At 44.4% G+C, this 12075-nt stretch overlaps 1 protein-coding gene across 2 annotated transcripts in view; it reads left to right on the top strand.

The window, feature by feature from the left end:
• The window catches only part of RBM25 (RNA binding motif protein 25), a 44396-nt gene that overhangs the window by 26148 nt on the left and 6173 nt on the right, over positions 1 to 12075 (top strand). For both annotated transcript variants that reach the window (XM_088471273.1, XM_088471272.1), the window contains exons 10-15: positions 1493 to 1679; positions 1947 to 2036; positions 2122 to 2195; positions 3348 to 3498; positions 5378 to 5705; positions 5953 to 6227. In XM_088471273.1, the coding sequence (XP_088327399.1) occupies positions 1493 to 1679; positions 1947 to 2036; positions 2122 to 2195; positions 3348 to 3498; positions 5378 to 5705; positions 5953 to 6227 (1105 nt within the window). The remainder of the gene's footprint in view (positions 1 to 1492; positions 1680 to 1946; positions 2037 to 2121; positions 2196 to 3347; positions 3499 to 5377; positions 5706 to 5952; positions 6228 to 12075) is intronic.

The raw sequence follows: 12075 nt of genomic DNA, 5'->3' as shown, positions 1-12075 counted from the left end.
GGTGGGCGTGCCGGGGGCGTGGCGGCCAGACTGAGGCGTTCCCATGGGAACGCCTACCGTCTGAAGCCGGCCCCACTGACATCACTAGTGATGTCAGTGGGAGTGATTTTGGCTCTGATAGAGCCAAAATCACTCTAGGGCTTGTGGCAGGGAGACCCTACCGCAGGGTCTACGTCGCAAGTGCGATGGTCAAGACCATCGCGACCATCTTTTTGGCCGCTCGCATATACTGTGGGTGGTCACCCACAGCTATGCGAGCGGACAGGAGGCCGCTCCATTTTCATGGAGGAGGGCCCTGATTCAGAGCGAGCGCTCTGGTCAGAGCGTCCGGCTCTGAATCAGGCCCTTAGTCCCTTCTATCACTAGATCTCAATGTAGAAGCTGCAGCCAGACTGAGAAGAACACAGTAGGGATGGCCATCAATAATTTCCAAACATTGATTGTTTACTACCGATGGTCGATTATTTTGCCATCAATGGCAGAGAGCCAATTATTTTCCTCCATCGATGGCGAAATAGAACCTGATGAGTTTTTTTCTGCTCATGACACAACTTAGCTCCGCCCCCTGGCTGTCTAAGCCCCGTCCCTTGTTTTTTGCTTAGCCGGCGGCTTGCAAAACAACCAACAGTGGTAGATTATTATTGTACCATCAATGGTTATCACTGATGGTGCCATCGATGGTGACCATCAATGGAAAACCACCGATGGCCATCCCTAGAATACAGAGAGAGAGACAAGACAAGTCATGCCAGTTGCATGGTTAGTGCAAGAAGGGTTCAACTGCAGTACTTCATATTTTTTGTTCTCAAAGACATCCGAAAATGAAACTTATACACTTAAATACAATCTCTCTTTGGTATAACATACTTCATGTACAAAAAAATTAAACATACACTTTTTTTTTTAGATGTTCATGGTCAAAGTTCACATCATGTGACCTTGAAATGTAAAAGTCAATATTTAAATATTAAACTATTTTTTATGAAAACTATGGACCCTTAGCTTCAAAACAAGACCATCATGAAAGTTCTACCACAATTAGAAGCAAAGTTATGATTGGTTTTAGTTGACCTTGCAAGCTTAAATTTGAAATTTTTTGTCATGTTTGCACTCCTGTTGCATGAACACTGTGTATCACTGAGGCCCTGAAATTTTACATATGAAAGTTGCTTTATGTCGTCTATCATCCTACCAAATTTCTTGCAAATCTGAGACTGGCTCAAAAGTTACTTTTTTTTTGTGATGATTTGGCCTGGATTGTTCCAGTAGCAGATGCCAGGACTTAGGAGTTTTAGCCATTTAATAGCAACTACAGAGCCTAAGGTCAGTATCATTGTCACAGAAGTGTCAAATTGGAGAAGTGTATTCATTCTTCCTGTTCAGAGTGAAGGTTGTCACTAACTCTATCATTAGAGTAGGCTCAATTTGTCACCGCTCTATGTGGAAATTCTGCTGATTGTCCAGATAATTGTAAGAACCAATTTCCTTGCAGGGAAAAAAGCAGAGACAGAGATAGAGAGCGGGAACGTGAGCGAGAACGTGAGAGAGAGCGTGAACGAGACAGAGAAAGAGACCGTGAGAAAGATAAGAAGAGAGATAGAGAGGAAGATGAAGAGGAAGCTTATGAGCGACGAAAGCTTGAAAGAAAACTGCGTGAAAAGGAAGCTGCATATCAAGAGGTAAATGTGTGTGAATAGAGTGCCTTGGACACTTATGTGACCATTCACATGAAATAAACATCCACATACAGGAAGTAGTAGTCATATTAACTTTTGGGGCTTTCCGACATGCCTTCCCTGTACGAGGTCGATTCATTTGCTCTCCTGTATCAGGACATTCCTGTAGGCTGGTAGTACTCGCACCTCCATAGGCTGCAAGCAGGTCTTAGCCTGTGACACCTATCCCGTTATCACCACCAAATGTAACGCCTTTGTTCTTGTTTCTAGCGCCTTAAGAACTGGGAGATCAGAGAGAGGAAAAAAGCCAGGGATTATGAAAAGGAAGCCGAGCGGGAGGAAGAAAAACGCAGGGATATGGTATTTTTTTCTCATGAAGCATGATGCAGTGTCTTATTTTTATTTACATAACAAAATAAACTAACCTCATTATTGCTCTTAACAGTCAAAAGAAGCTAAAAGATTGAAAGAATTTTTGGAAGATTATGATGATGACAGAGATGACCCAAAGTATTACAGGTAGTTTTTAAATCTGTTGCATGAAGTACTTGTTGAGCATAGCCAACTTTGACAGGACGTGTTTAGTCTGCTCGTAGGTCAGTGGGTTGATTGCTAGATTGGTTTTGAAACTCCTCAAACTGCCAGTAACCTGCCTTTGCTGAACTCTAATCTTCTCACCACCTGTGTCAACTGCTCGACAGCCACTGTTGCCTCCAGTTATAAGAGAATTGCTGCCAGCACCTGGAACCACTTGTTTCTGGGTGTTGTGTACACCTGCTGCAACAACTCTTTGCTACTAGCTGTACTTTGTTGCTCCTGCTTGTGTAATTTGGTCTAGCAGTTTAGACTGTACACAGTTAAACAGAGGACAGTCAGGTGAGTTGGGTGTTACGGTATCTGCATGTCAGAGGAATGTAGCCTGTTTATGCCTTTTACTGATCCATGAAAAGTATATTTATTGACTTTCATTATCACTTAAGAGCTGTTAGAAATAAAACCCACCTAAACACGTTTTTACACACATTGGCATGGGGCAAGCCAGCCCCCTTCCCTTTAACTAGTGTAAACCCAACCCCATCCATGCACTGCTAGTTGGGAAGATGGCTGGCTTCTACCCTGCCTCCTCAAAGTCTTGACTTGGTAGATCGGATCTTCTAATCTCCCACCCAACGATCTTCCAGGCAATGGTTCCCTGTGACCTAGTTCCCCTCACAAGCCAAATATGGGGGGATGGAAACCAGTCCTCAAGGCCTTGTGCTGCCCTAGTCAGAACTTTAGAGCTCAGCTCTGCTGAGTTGGCAAAGAGTAGGCAATACACCAGTAGGATTCATAGGAATCCTGCCGTCTCTGAAATAAAGTGTCGGAACACAGTTCTTCTACATTCCTCACCTATGGAATTTGGCTGCTGCTGCCTGAATACTGCCGTTGCCTTCTCATGCTTACCCCTGTGTTTCAAGTAGCAGCTACTGGTGGTAATTAACACATTGATGCAATGCCGCAGACCTTTCATTTACTCATATTTACCCGCCAGTGCCAGTCCTAGATTAAAACCATTACAACAGCACACATGGTTGGAGGTGACCTGAATATACAAGGTCACTGCCAATAAATAGTGGTGAGAACCTGGTTTAATGCAATATGTTCACAAATATCCAATATTTCTTACTGCAGAGGCAGTGCACTTCAGAAAAGGCTAAGGGACCGTGAAAAAGAGATGGAAACAGATGAACGGGACCGGAAGCGAGAGAAAGAAGAGTTGGAGGAAATCAGACAGCGGTTGCTGGCAGAAGGTCATCCAGACCCAGATGCTGAGCTTCAGAGGGTCTGTATTGAAACTCTCACAATGTCTTGTACTGAGTAGCTTATACTTCAGTGTTTGTCCCTTATTGCTTGATGCATTTTACATACTGAAATTGTATCATACTAGAAAAACTAAGAAACTTGGCGCCTATGGAGACACTGATATTCTAAGCAAGTGATTACATACATATTTGGGACAGGCTTTCAAAGTTTTCACGAAAAAATCAAGAAGTTTTGTTTTCAGTAGCTCATATTGCATGGTTGGTCAATGAGGGCCTAGATACTTTCCTGTTCTGTGTGTCTGATTAGCTTGAGAAATCATGACTGACTGACAGGGTTTTTTTACCAGGCATTTTTCAACATTGTCATGTGTTTGGATTCAGGCTGGACAAGCTGGCGGGCTACTTGGTAGTTGTGGTGGTTCATCAGTGATGCCAGCTGTGTGTTACCATACATTGTCCTATTTGACAAACCTGTATTTTGGTGTTCATGTTAGGGATAGCAACAGCGCTAATCTACCCATGTGCTTATTATATCGATTATCCAGATAAAGGTCACACCATAGCCTCTGGTCTGTTTTAGGCCACTTACTGTGCACAAAGAACGGATTTGTATAATGGTTTCTTCCTCTGTCCTTGGGATATGTAATGTGTAGATGTTCCCTGTCTGCTTTCGTATTGGTTGGGCATGTCCCAGATCTGTGATGGGCTTCTCACTGGTGCCCCATGTTGCAATTCTTTCCAGTTTGCTTTCTAAAATATTATGGAAGGATGCCACACACCCAGGACCTCGCCCGCACGGTTGTGATCCAACAGCTGCTGAACCTGTGTTCTTAATTATTACACAAAGAAACTTAAATTGGGTATTGCTGGGGAAACATTAAATCCTCAACCATAACGTTAATATCTCTTTATATAATAGATTTTGTGATAAATTGTTACTCATTCATGAAGGTATCCATATGCATTGTATATGTAGAAATTGGACAACGCTTATTATTGACTATTTTACACACATTAGTCTTTAAATAATTAGTATACAATTGGCAGCACAAAATGTTGTAGCTTTTGCTATAAACTAATGTAAAGATGTGCAAGATAATTGACACGTCGCAAACCACAATAAACAATTTGCAATGAAGGAAAAGTAAATTGGAGATCGATGCCTCCTAGATCCTAGGCAAGATCAGTTTGTTTCTTAGTGACCTCTAATTTTAATATTGGATTCATAAGTCATTGATTTGGTCTTTTTGGGTATTAGAAATATTTTCAATAGCGTAAAAGAATTACGTTTTAATTTTGAAGTTCCAAGAACCTTTAAGAGCAGATTTAGTTAACCCAAAAACACCTGAGAGAAGTCATGACAAACCTGTTGGGGAGAGGCCCATGAGGGACATTTTGGGTCCAGGAGGGACATGTTTGCCGCTCTCCTGCTGATAGAATCACAGCCAGGCGATACAGCAATATTAGGTAAAATCTAACCAATGTTGGAAGCAGCAAGGTTCTGGAGAACATGGAAATGTCTGGGTTTATATGTGTAGGACTATGAAATTATTGTCTGTGTATAAGTATGCATGTGGTGTATATCTAGTTATATACAAATAAAATATATGTTCCGAGCAGTGTGTATAAGAGATCCGCTCAAAGATAGGGTTGACACGGACTCTTCAAAGGATTATGTAGTAAATTAGAATGGCAGACTATGCCATCAATATTAGGTAGGGTGACGATAAAGAGTTCTCTTTATGCTGTTTGATAACCTTTTATCTGAGTTTTCTGTGCAGAGCTTTAGTCATTGAAACTTAAACTTCATATAATATTTCACATGGTCACAGTTTTGTATCGTATGTAGTGTGCAATCGGAAAACCATTTATTTTCGGGTGTATTGTGTCTAAATACAGATCGAACAAGAGGCAGAGAGGCGTCGACAGCCCCCACAGATTAAACCACAGCCTGAATCGGAGGAAGAGGAGGAGGAGAAACCCATGAAAGAGGAGAAAATTGAAATGCCAATGGAGGAGGAAGAGGAGCCTGAACCAAAGCCCTGCCTTAAGCCTACCATGCGGCCTATTAGCTCTGCCCCATCTGTCTCGTCTGGTAGTGGCCATGCCACCCCTAATTCTCCTGGAGATGAGTCCCCGTGTGGTATTATCATTCCGCATGAGAATTCACCAGAACAACAACCACAGGAGGAGTTCCGGCCAAAAATAGGTCTTAGTCTAAAATTAGGTTAGTCTGGGGTGTTTTTGTTTTTTTTCGTTGGATTAGCTGTTGCAATTTTTTAAAACCTTTTTTCTGTTCAGTGCATTACGTAGTTTCAATTGTCTAGTTAATGAATAATGCAACGTTTTCAACTAGCAGATCAAACACATGTGAATGTAATAAAACAAAGGGCTCTATATTGTGGTTTGTGTGTAGGGGAGTTGCGCATATTTACACTAATGTTTACAATCCTCTTTATAATTCTTGTACTTAGGAGCCTCCAGTAGTCCAAGCCAAACAAATGCTGCGAAGAGGAAGAAGCTTCCAGTAGATAGTGTTTTTAATAAATTTGAGGATGAAGATAGCGATGAGGTGCCTCGAAAAAGAAAGCTGGTGCCACTGGATTATGGTGATGATGACAAAGCTGCAGCCAAAAATAATGTGAACACAGAAGAGAAACGCAAACATATCAAGAGTCTTATTGAGAAAATACCCACAGCTAAACCGGAGCTCTTTGCTTATCCTTTGGACTGGTCCATTGTAGACACTGTGAGTGTGCTTTACTGCTTTTTGGTTGCTTGAACTAGAAATCTTTATCACCAAACCTGTGTACAAAAACTTGAGGACACAAATTTTGAGCGACAGAAGTATTGATGTCTTATAGAAATTGTTACCCATTCACCACCCTAACACGTCACTTATAATTAATTGTGCTCAAACAAAAGATCATTCATAGTTTTTGCTCATATTTCATTGTCTTTTAAACTAAATTCTTTGTCCTGATCTATGTTTTGCAAACAAAATGAGGCTGAGGACACTAAAAGGTGGCGAATATGCTATTGGGTAATCAAAAAGGGACGACTCCTTTAACGGTTGTGTATAGATCTTCTTCAGTGAATGTACTGGATGTGACGTGGAGTGAGTGAGGAACGAGGGTACAAACTATTGGTGGCCAGATACTATAGTTGAATGTGTGACACTTCTGCCATTGCTGACCTGCTTTGGAGTCCCTTGTCCTGGAATCTGTATGAATTAATCCCGACAGTGGCTGGCCGATATGGCTGAAAATCCTGATCGTCCCAAGGTAAGTATTAACTAACCTAACCTCCCTCCCCCCCCCCCCCCCCCCCCTAACCCTAACCCTCCTTAGGGGTGCCTAAACCCAAGTCCCTCGGGAGGGGGGGGGGTGCCTAATCCTAACCTCCCCCCAGGGGTGCCTAACCCTCCCTTCCCCTAGCCTAACCCAAACCTCCCCGGGGGGGTACCTAACCCTCCCCCCGCGGCTGTCCGCAGCGGCGCCTGGCATCACTTCAATCGGGATGCCGGTCTCCCGGCGTTGGTAAAATGACAGGCGTCTAGATTTAGACGCCTGTTTTTTAACCTCCGCCGGGATAAAGCAGTCGGGAAGCCGGCTATCGGGATTACTTCCACCGGCTTCCCGACTGCATACCCTTGTCCTGGATCCGTACATTGGAAGCTTGTGGTTGTGTCGTGAGGCCATGAGGTCCACGTCCGGTAGACCCCATTTGTCCACCAGGAGCTGAAAGACTTCTGGGTGCAGCGACCACTCCCCGGCGTGCACGTCGTGACGGCTGAGGAAATCCGCTTCCCAATTGAGAATACCCGGTATGAACACTGCGGAGATGGCTGGGAGGTGGCATTTGGCCGATGTGAGAATGCGTGACACTTCTGTCATTGCTGATTGACTTCGAGTGCCTCCCTGGTGATTGAGGTAGGCCACCGCCGTGGCGTTGTCGAACTGTACTTGCACTGGCCTGCCCTGAAGAATATTCTGAGCCAGAGAGAGGGCTCTGTAGATGGCTCAGAGTTCTAGGACTTTGATTGGTAAGATCGCCTCGGCTGGTGTCAGCTACCTTGGAAGAAGTGCTGGCCGGTCACTGCGCCACACCCGCGGAGGCTTGCGTCCGAGGTGAGGAGTACCCATTCCAGGATCCAAAAGGGGCGATCTTTGTTTAAGTTGGATGTCTGTAATCACCAGGAGAGGGACAGGCGAACTGCCGGAGAGAGGCCCATTGTCTAGGATCTGATCAGATGGGGCAGAGACCGTTCCACCTGGAAAGGATTAGGTGTTGTAGGGGCCTGCAGTGGAACTGAGTGAACTCCACCATGTTCAAGGTGGATACCATGGACCCCAAGTTCTGCATTGCTGAGTGAATTGACACTCTGTGACTGTGGAATAACCTGCGCACTTATCTGCTGTCAGGAAAATTCCCTGAGCCTGAGAATCCATGTACCATCCTTTGTAAAGGGGTCAGCGAAGACTTTCCAGTTGACCAACCAGCCGTGCCTCTGTAGAAAGGCAATGGTTACCTGAAGATGGATGACCTCTTGCTATTAGCACGCTCTCCAGAGGTCCTCCAAGTATTGGAGTAGCCTGATTTTGGAAATGTTGCTGTTTAGAAAATTTTCCGCCGGAGATCTGAGGGGGCGTAGGGAGAAGGAGGAACAGCTTAGAGACGGCAAGACCGCAGTGGAATGGTGCTCTGAGCTGGGGGAGGTAGCCGCAGATAAAGAGAGCTGACCTCCCCTAAGCTGACATTAACCACCGGTTCCCTGGGCTTTTGCGCCAGTAACGTTAGCCCTGGTGGGCTAGTGGAGTCCCGGACGGACCGGTGTCCACATTAGCCAGCACATCCGGTCTGTCTCCAGAGACCGGAGGTATGACTGCGCTAGACTCTGCTTCCCGCGAGCAGGAACCCGCCTTACCTGTCCCCCTGTGTTCCAGCTGCAGTCTGGGGTCTGCCCGAGGAGCCCGCTAGCAAGGCCCCCCGGTGCCCCGCCAAAAAGTACTAAGCCGAGTGCTGGAGGTGCGGCACTGCAGAGGGGTCATGGAGCAGCAGCACAGACGTCCCAAAAAACTGTCTAGTGCTGCTTGCTCTGTCTTGAAGTTGAAAGAAATTAAGATAGAATAAAACTATTTATAAACCCACTGTTCTGACGATGATCCAGTTCCTACCGGACACCAAGACAAACTGATTGCCTCAGACTGTGGGCGGGGCATAGGGGGGAAGGACCGAAGCATCCTAGGATAGCAAACGCTTAACTGTTTGGTGTCCGGTCCTCCTATCCACCAACTACACCTTATTTTGTCCCTGTGGAGCCCTATGGACCCTGAAGAAGAAATAAGAGTGCGGTCAGGGAATGGAACTGCATTTTGCATGCCCTGACAGCGCTGTTATTTTGTCTTAACTGTAGTGTCTGCCCACCAATATTAGAAGTTTGTACCCTTGTGGGCTCGCTTTGCTTGCCACAGGTTACTATTCCCACTCTGTTCACGTGAATAGTAACGAATGACGTTGGGGTACATCTACTGAAGTGGATTTATCTGCAACCATTCTTTAACAGACCATGTTGATCACATGATTAGCATTATAGGATGAAGCTTGATACTGTTCAAAGCCGCAGATCAGGCTCTTAAACAAGAATTATATACCTTTTGCTTGAGGTGTGACTGATGAAGAGAATTTACACTATTTACAAACATGGTTTTTGGTGACCCAGAACTTTAGGTGGCATATCCAAGTGGCCGCAAAAAATCACCCGGACCTTGACACCAATTTTGGATTACCGCGGGTATGTGCGCTCCCAATGCCCGCAGTATCCAATAAACAAAGCAAGCACGGTTTTCAACTTTGAAAACCACACTGTGTGTGAAAACAGAAAACACTTGCCTGCTCCGGACGTCTGCTGCTATCTGAGGATGGATGCTGCATCCTTCGACCAGCTCATGTGCTTCCCTACAGAAGAATTAAGCTGGCTAGAGTAGGTATGTGTAGTGTGTGCGGGGAGGCAAGCGCAGGGTAGCAGGGGGAGGGTGGTGAAGGGGTAGTACATACCTGTCGCGCTTGGCCGGAAGCATTCTGCGACGCTGGAGAGAAGAACCAAAGGAGGCTCAGGCAGCGCCGCGGAAGGTGAGTAATGACTAAACTGATTGGATTTTTGCTATTCTCGTACCTAATTAAATAATCCCCTAGGTATCTCACCCTGCTGGGGTTTGTCCAACCCCAACTCGCTTCAACACCCATTCGATTCTGTATTTCATTTAGCAGTCCAGTGGGAGCCGGTGTAAGTGGTTACTTCCATGCAGAAGACAACCACAATCTTCAAAAGCAAGAAGCTAGACTATTTTGTTTATGGTAAGAAAGTAATTGCTGTTTTTACAACAGGATCACGTTTACCATGGCAGATTCAGTGTTTACTTCCTAAACTGATGATTGGACAGCAGCGGCTGTCATGTCATAAATGGTCCTTAATATATTCAGATAACCGTAGTGGTCTTAGGGAAGGGGTTCCAACTTTATTGCTGCTTAAGGGGACAGCAAATAGACATGTGGTTCAAAAGTGGATTACCCCTTTAAACACAGTCCTCAGTTATCTTTTACAGAAAACCCTTCTCTGCACATCTGCAGTTCAGTTATCACAGAAGCCAGTGGAACAGTGCCACCTAGTTTCTGACATATTGCTGAACATTGCAACCTTTTTTTTTTTTTCCACCTAACAACCTAGTGGACATCTGCTACCATGGGGTTAGAGCTGGTACTCTAGCTGAGCACCGAGGGTTAACTAATCAAAGACTGAAACTTTTCCCCTCTCTACCAGTGCCTAAGGAATCTGAGTGATTTTTTACATTTACTATGCTTCTTTGCAGCATGCAATAACTGCAGTGCTAGAGTCTGTTTCTATGGAAGCCGAAGCCAGGGACTGGCTACTGCTCCGTAGCTTTCTCTCCAGTGTGGACTGGCTCCATAGAGTAGTACGTCCTCACTAGTTGAATTCTAGTGAAAGAGGGTCCTCAATATGTCAATACTAGTTGGTGCCGGTTTCCAAAATTGCGACCACAAGCTCTCTAGTTCGGTCACACAGGCCGTACTCTGGGCAAGGGTCACCACTCCACAAGTCATTTCCTTAGCCTGTGCCAGTTTGGTTTGTCGAATAGAGGGAGTCCACGGCAGTCCATGTTTTGTATTGATTCTGGTACCGCCTAAGGTCCCTCTTAGGGGATTACTTTTACCCCTTTTGTAATTGTGGATTATGCCATTCTACAGTTGGCTAGTGCATACTTTGCTAGTTACTATTCCTATGCAAGAAGTCAGCAGCAAACAAGTTTAGTTTTCAAAAGTGCCAACTCCAGGACAGCGCTCTCTACACCCCAAGGTATTGATGTCCTCTAGATGGCTTCAGGGACATGGATTTAAAGCTAAGTACCAAAAATCCTCCAAATAGAGGCAATGAGCTACGATCTGTAAAAAGTTTTCACCGATTTGCGCTTTTCGCCTGTTTTCAAAGTATCTCCGTATTCAATTTCCGGGAGTTTTCCCATAGGCAAAAACAGACGAAATAGTGTCTCTAGCAAAAGGCAGGAGAAAAGGAGTGCAAAATCCATACTTTGGGGTACAAATGTGGGGACTTGGCTCAGAACCCTTTGGACTAATTAGGCAAAAAAAAAAATGTATCTTCACGCCCAAAAATATATAATTTTTGGGGCAAAAATTTTAAAAGTATGGGAAAATGGGTAAAAAGGAGGGGGCTAGGTATTTTGGGGGCCTATAAGGTAGAGACAGGTGTTTTTAAGATTGCAGAAAGCTGCAGCAGATGTGTTTTTTAAATCTTCACTTTAGAGACACCAAAATATACTAGCACCCATTTACATGTACCCCAATTTTAACTGCGGTACTTATTTTTCTCAAAAAACATTGCATTATATGCATGTTTTTCATAAGTGTGGAAACATGATAGTCAGGTGCTTAAATATTGGGACATTGGCAGAATTTTCATATTTTGGCCTCTATTCACCACCACAATGGCTTGGAAATTAAACAAACAAGATGTGCTTTAACTGCAGACTTTCAGATTTAATTTCAGGGTAATTACATCCAAATCAGGTGAACGGTGTAGGAATTACAACGGTTTCTATATTTGCCTCCCACTTTTTAAGGGGCCAAAAGTAATGGGACAAACTAAACAATCCTTAATCTAACTTTCACTTTTTAATACTTTGTTGCAAATCCTTTGCAGGCAATTACAGCCTGAAGTCTGGAACGCATAGACATCACCAGACGCTGGGTTTCATCCCTGGTGATGCTCTGCCAGGCCTCTACTGCAAATGTCTTCAGTTCCTGCTTGTTCTTGGGGCATTTTCCCTTCAGTTTTGTCTTTATCAAGTGAAATGCATGCTCAATCGGATTCAGGTCAGGGGATTGACTTGGCCATTGCATAACATTCCACCCTTTAGCCTTAAATAAACTCTGTGGTTGCTTTTACAGTATGCTTCGGGTCATTGTCCATCTGCATTGTGAAGCGCCGTCCAATGAGTTCTGAAGCATTTGACTGAATATGAGCATATAATATTGCCCGAAACACTTCAGAATTCATTCTG

Source organism: Taudactylus pleione, unplaced genomic scaffold (genome assembly GCF_031769625.1).
Source record: "Taudactylus pleione unplaced genomic scaffold, aTauple2 ptg000113l, whole genome shotgun sequence".
In the NCBI taxonomy this organism is placed as follows: domain Eukaryota; kingdom Metazoa; phylum Chordata; class Amphibia; order Anura; family Myobatrachidae; genus Taudactylus; species Taudactylus pleione.
Note: the sequence above shows the minus strand (reverse complement) of the source record. Positions and strands in the feature narration are given on the sequence as shown.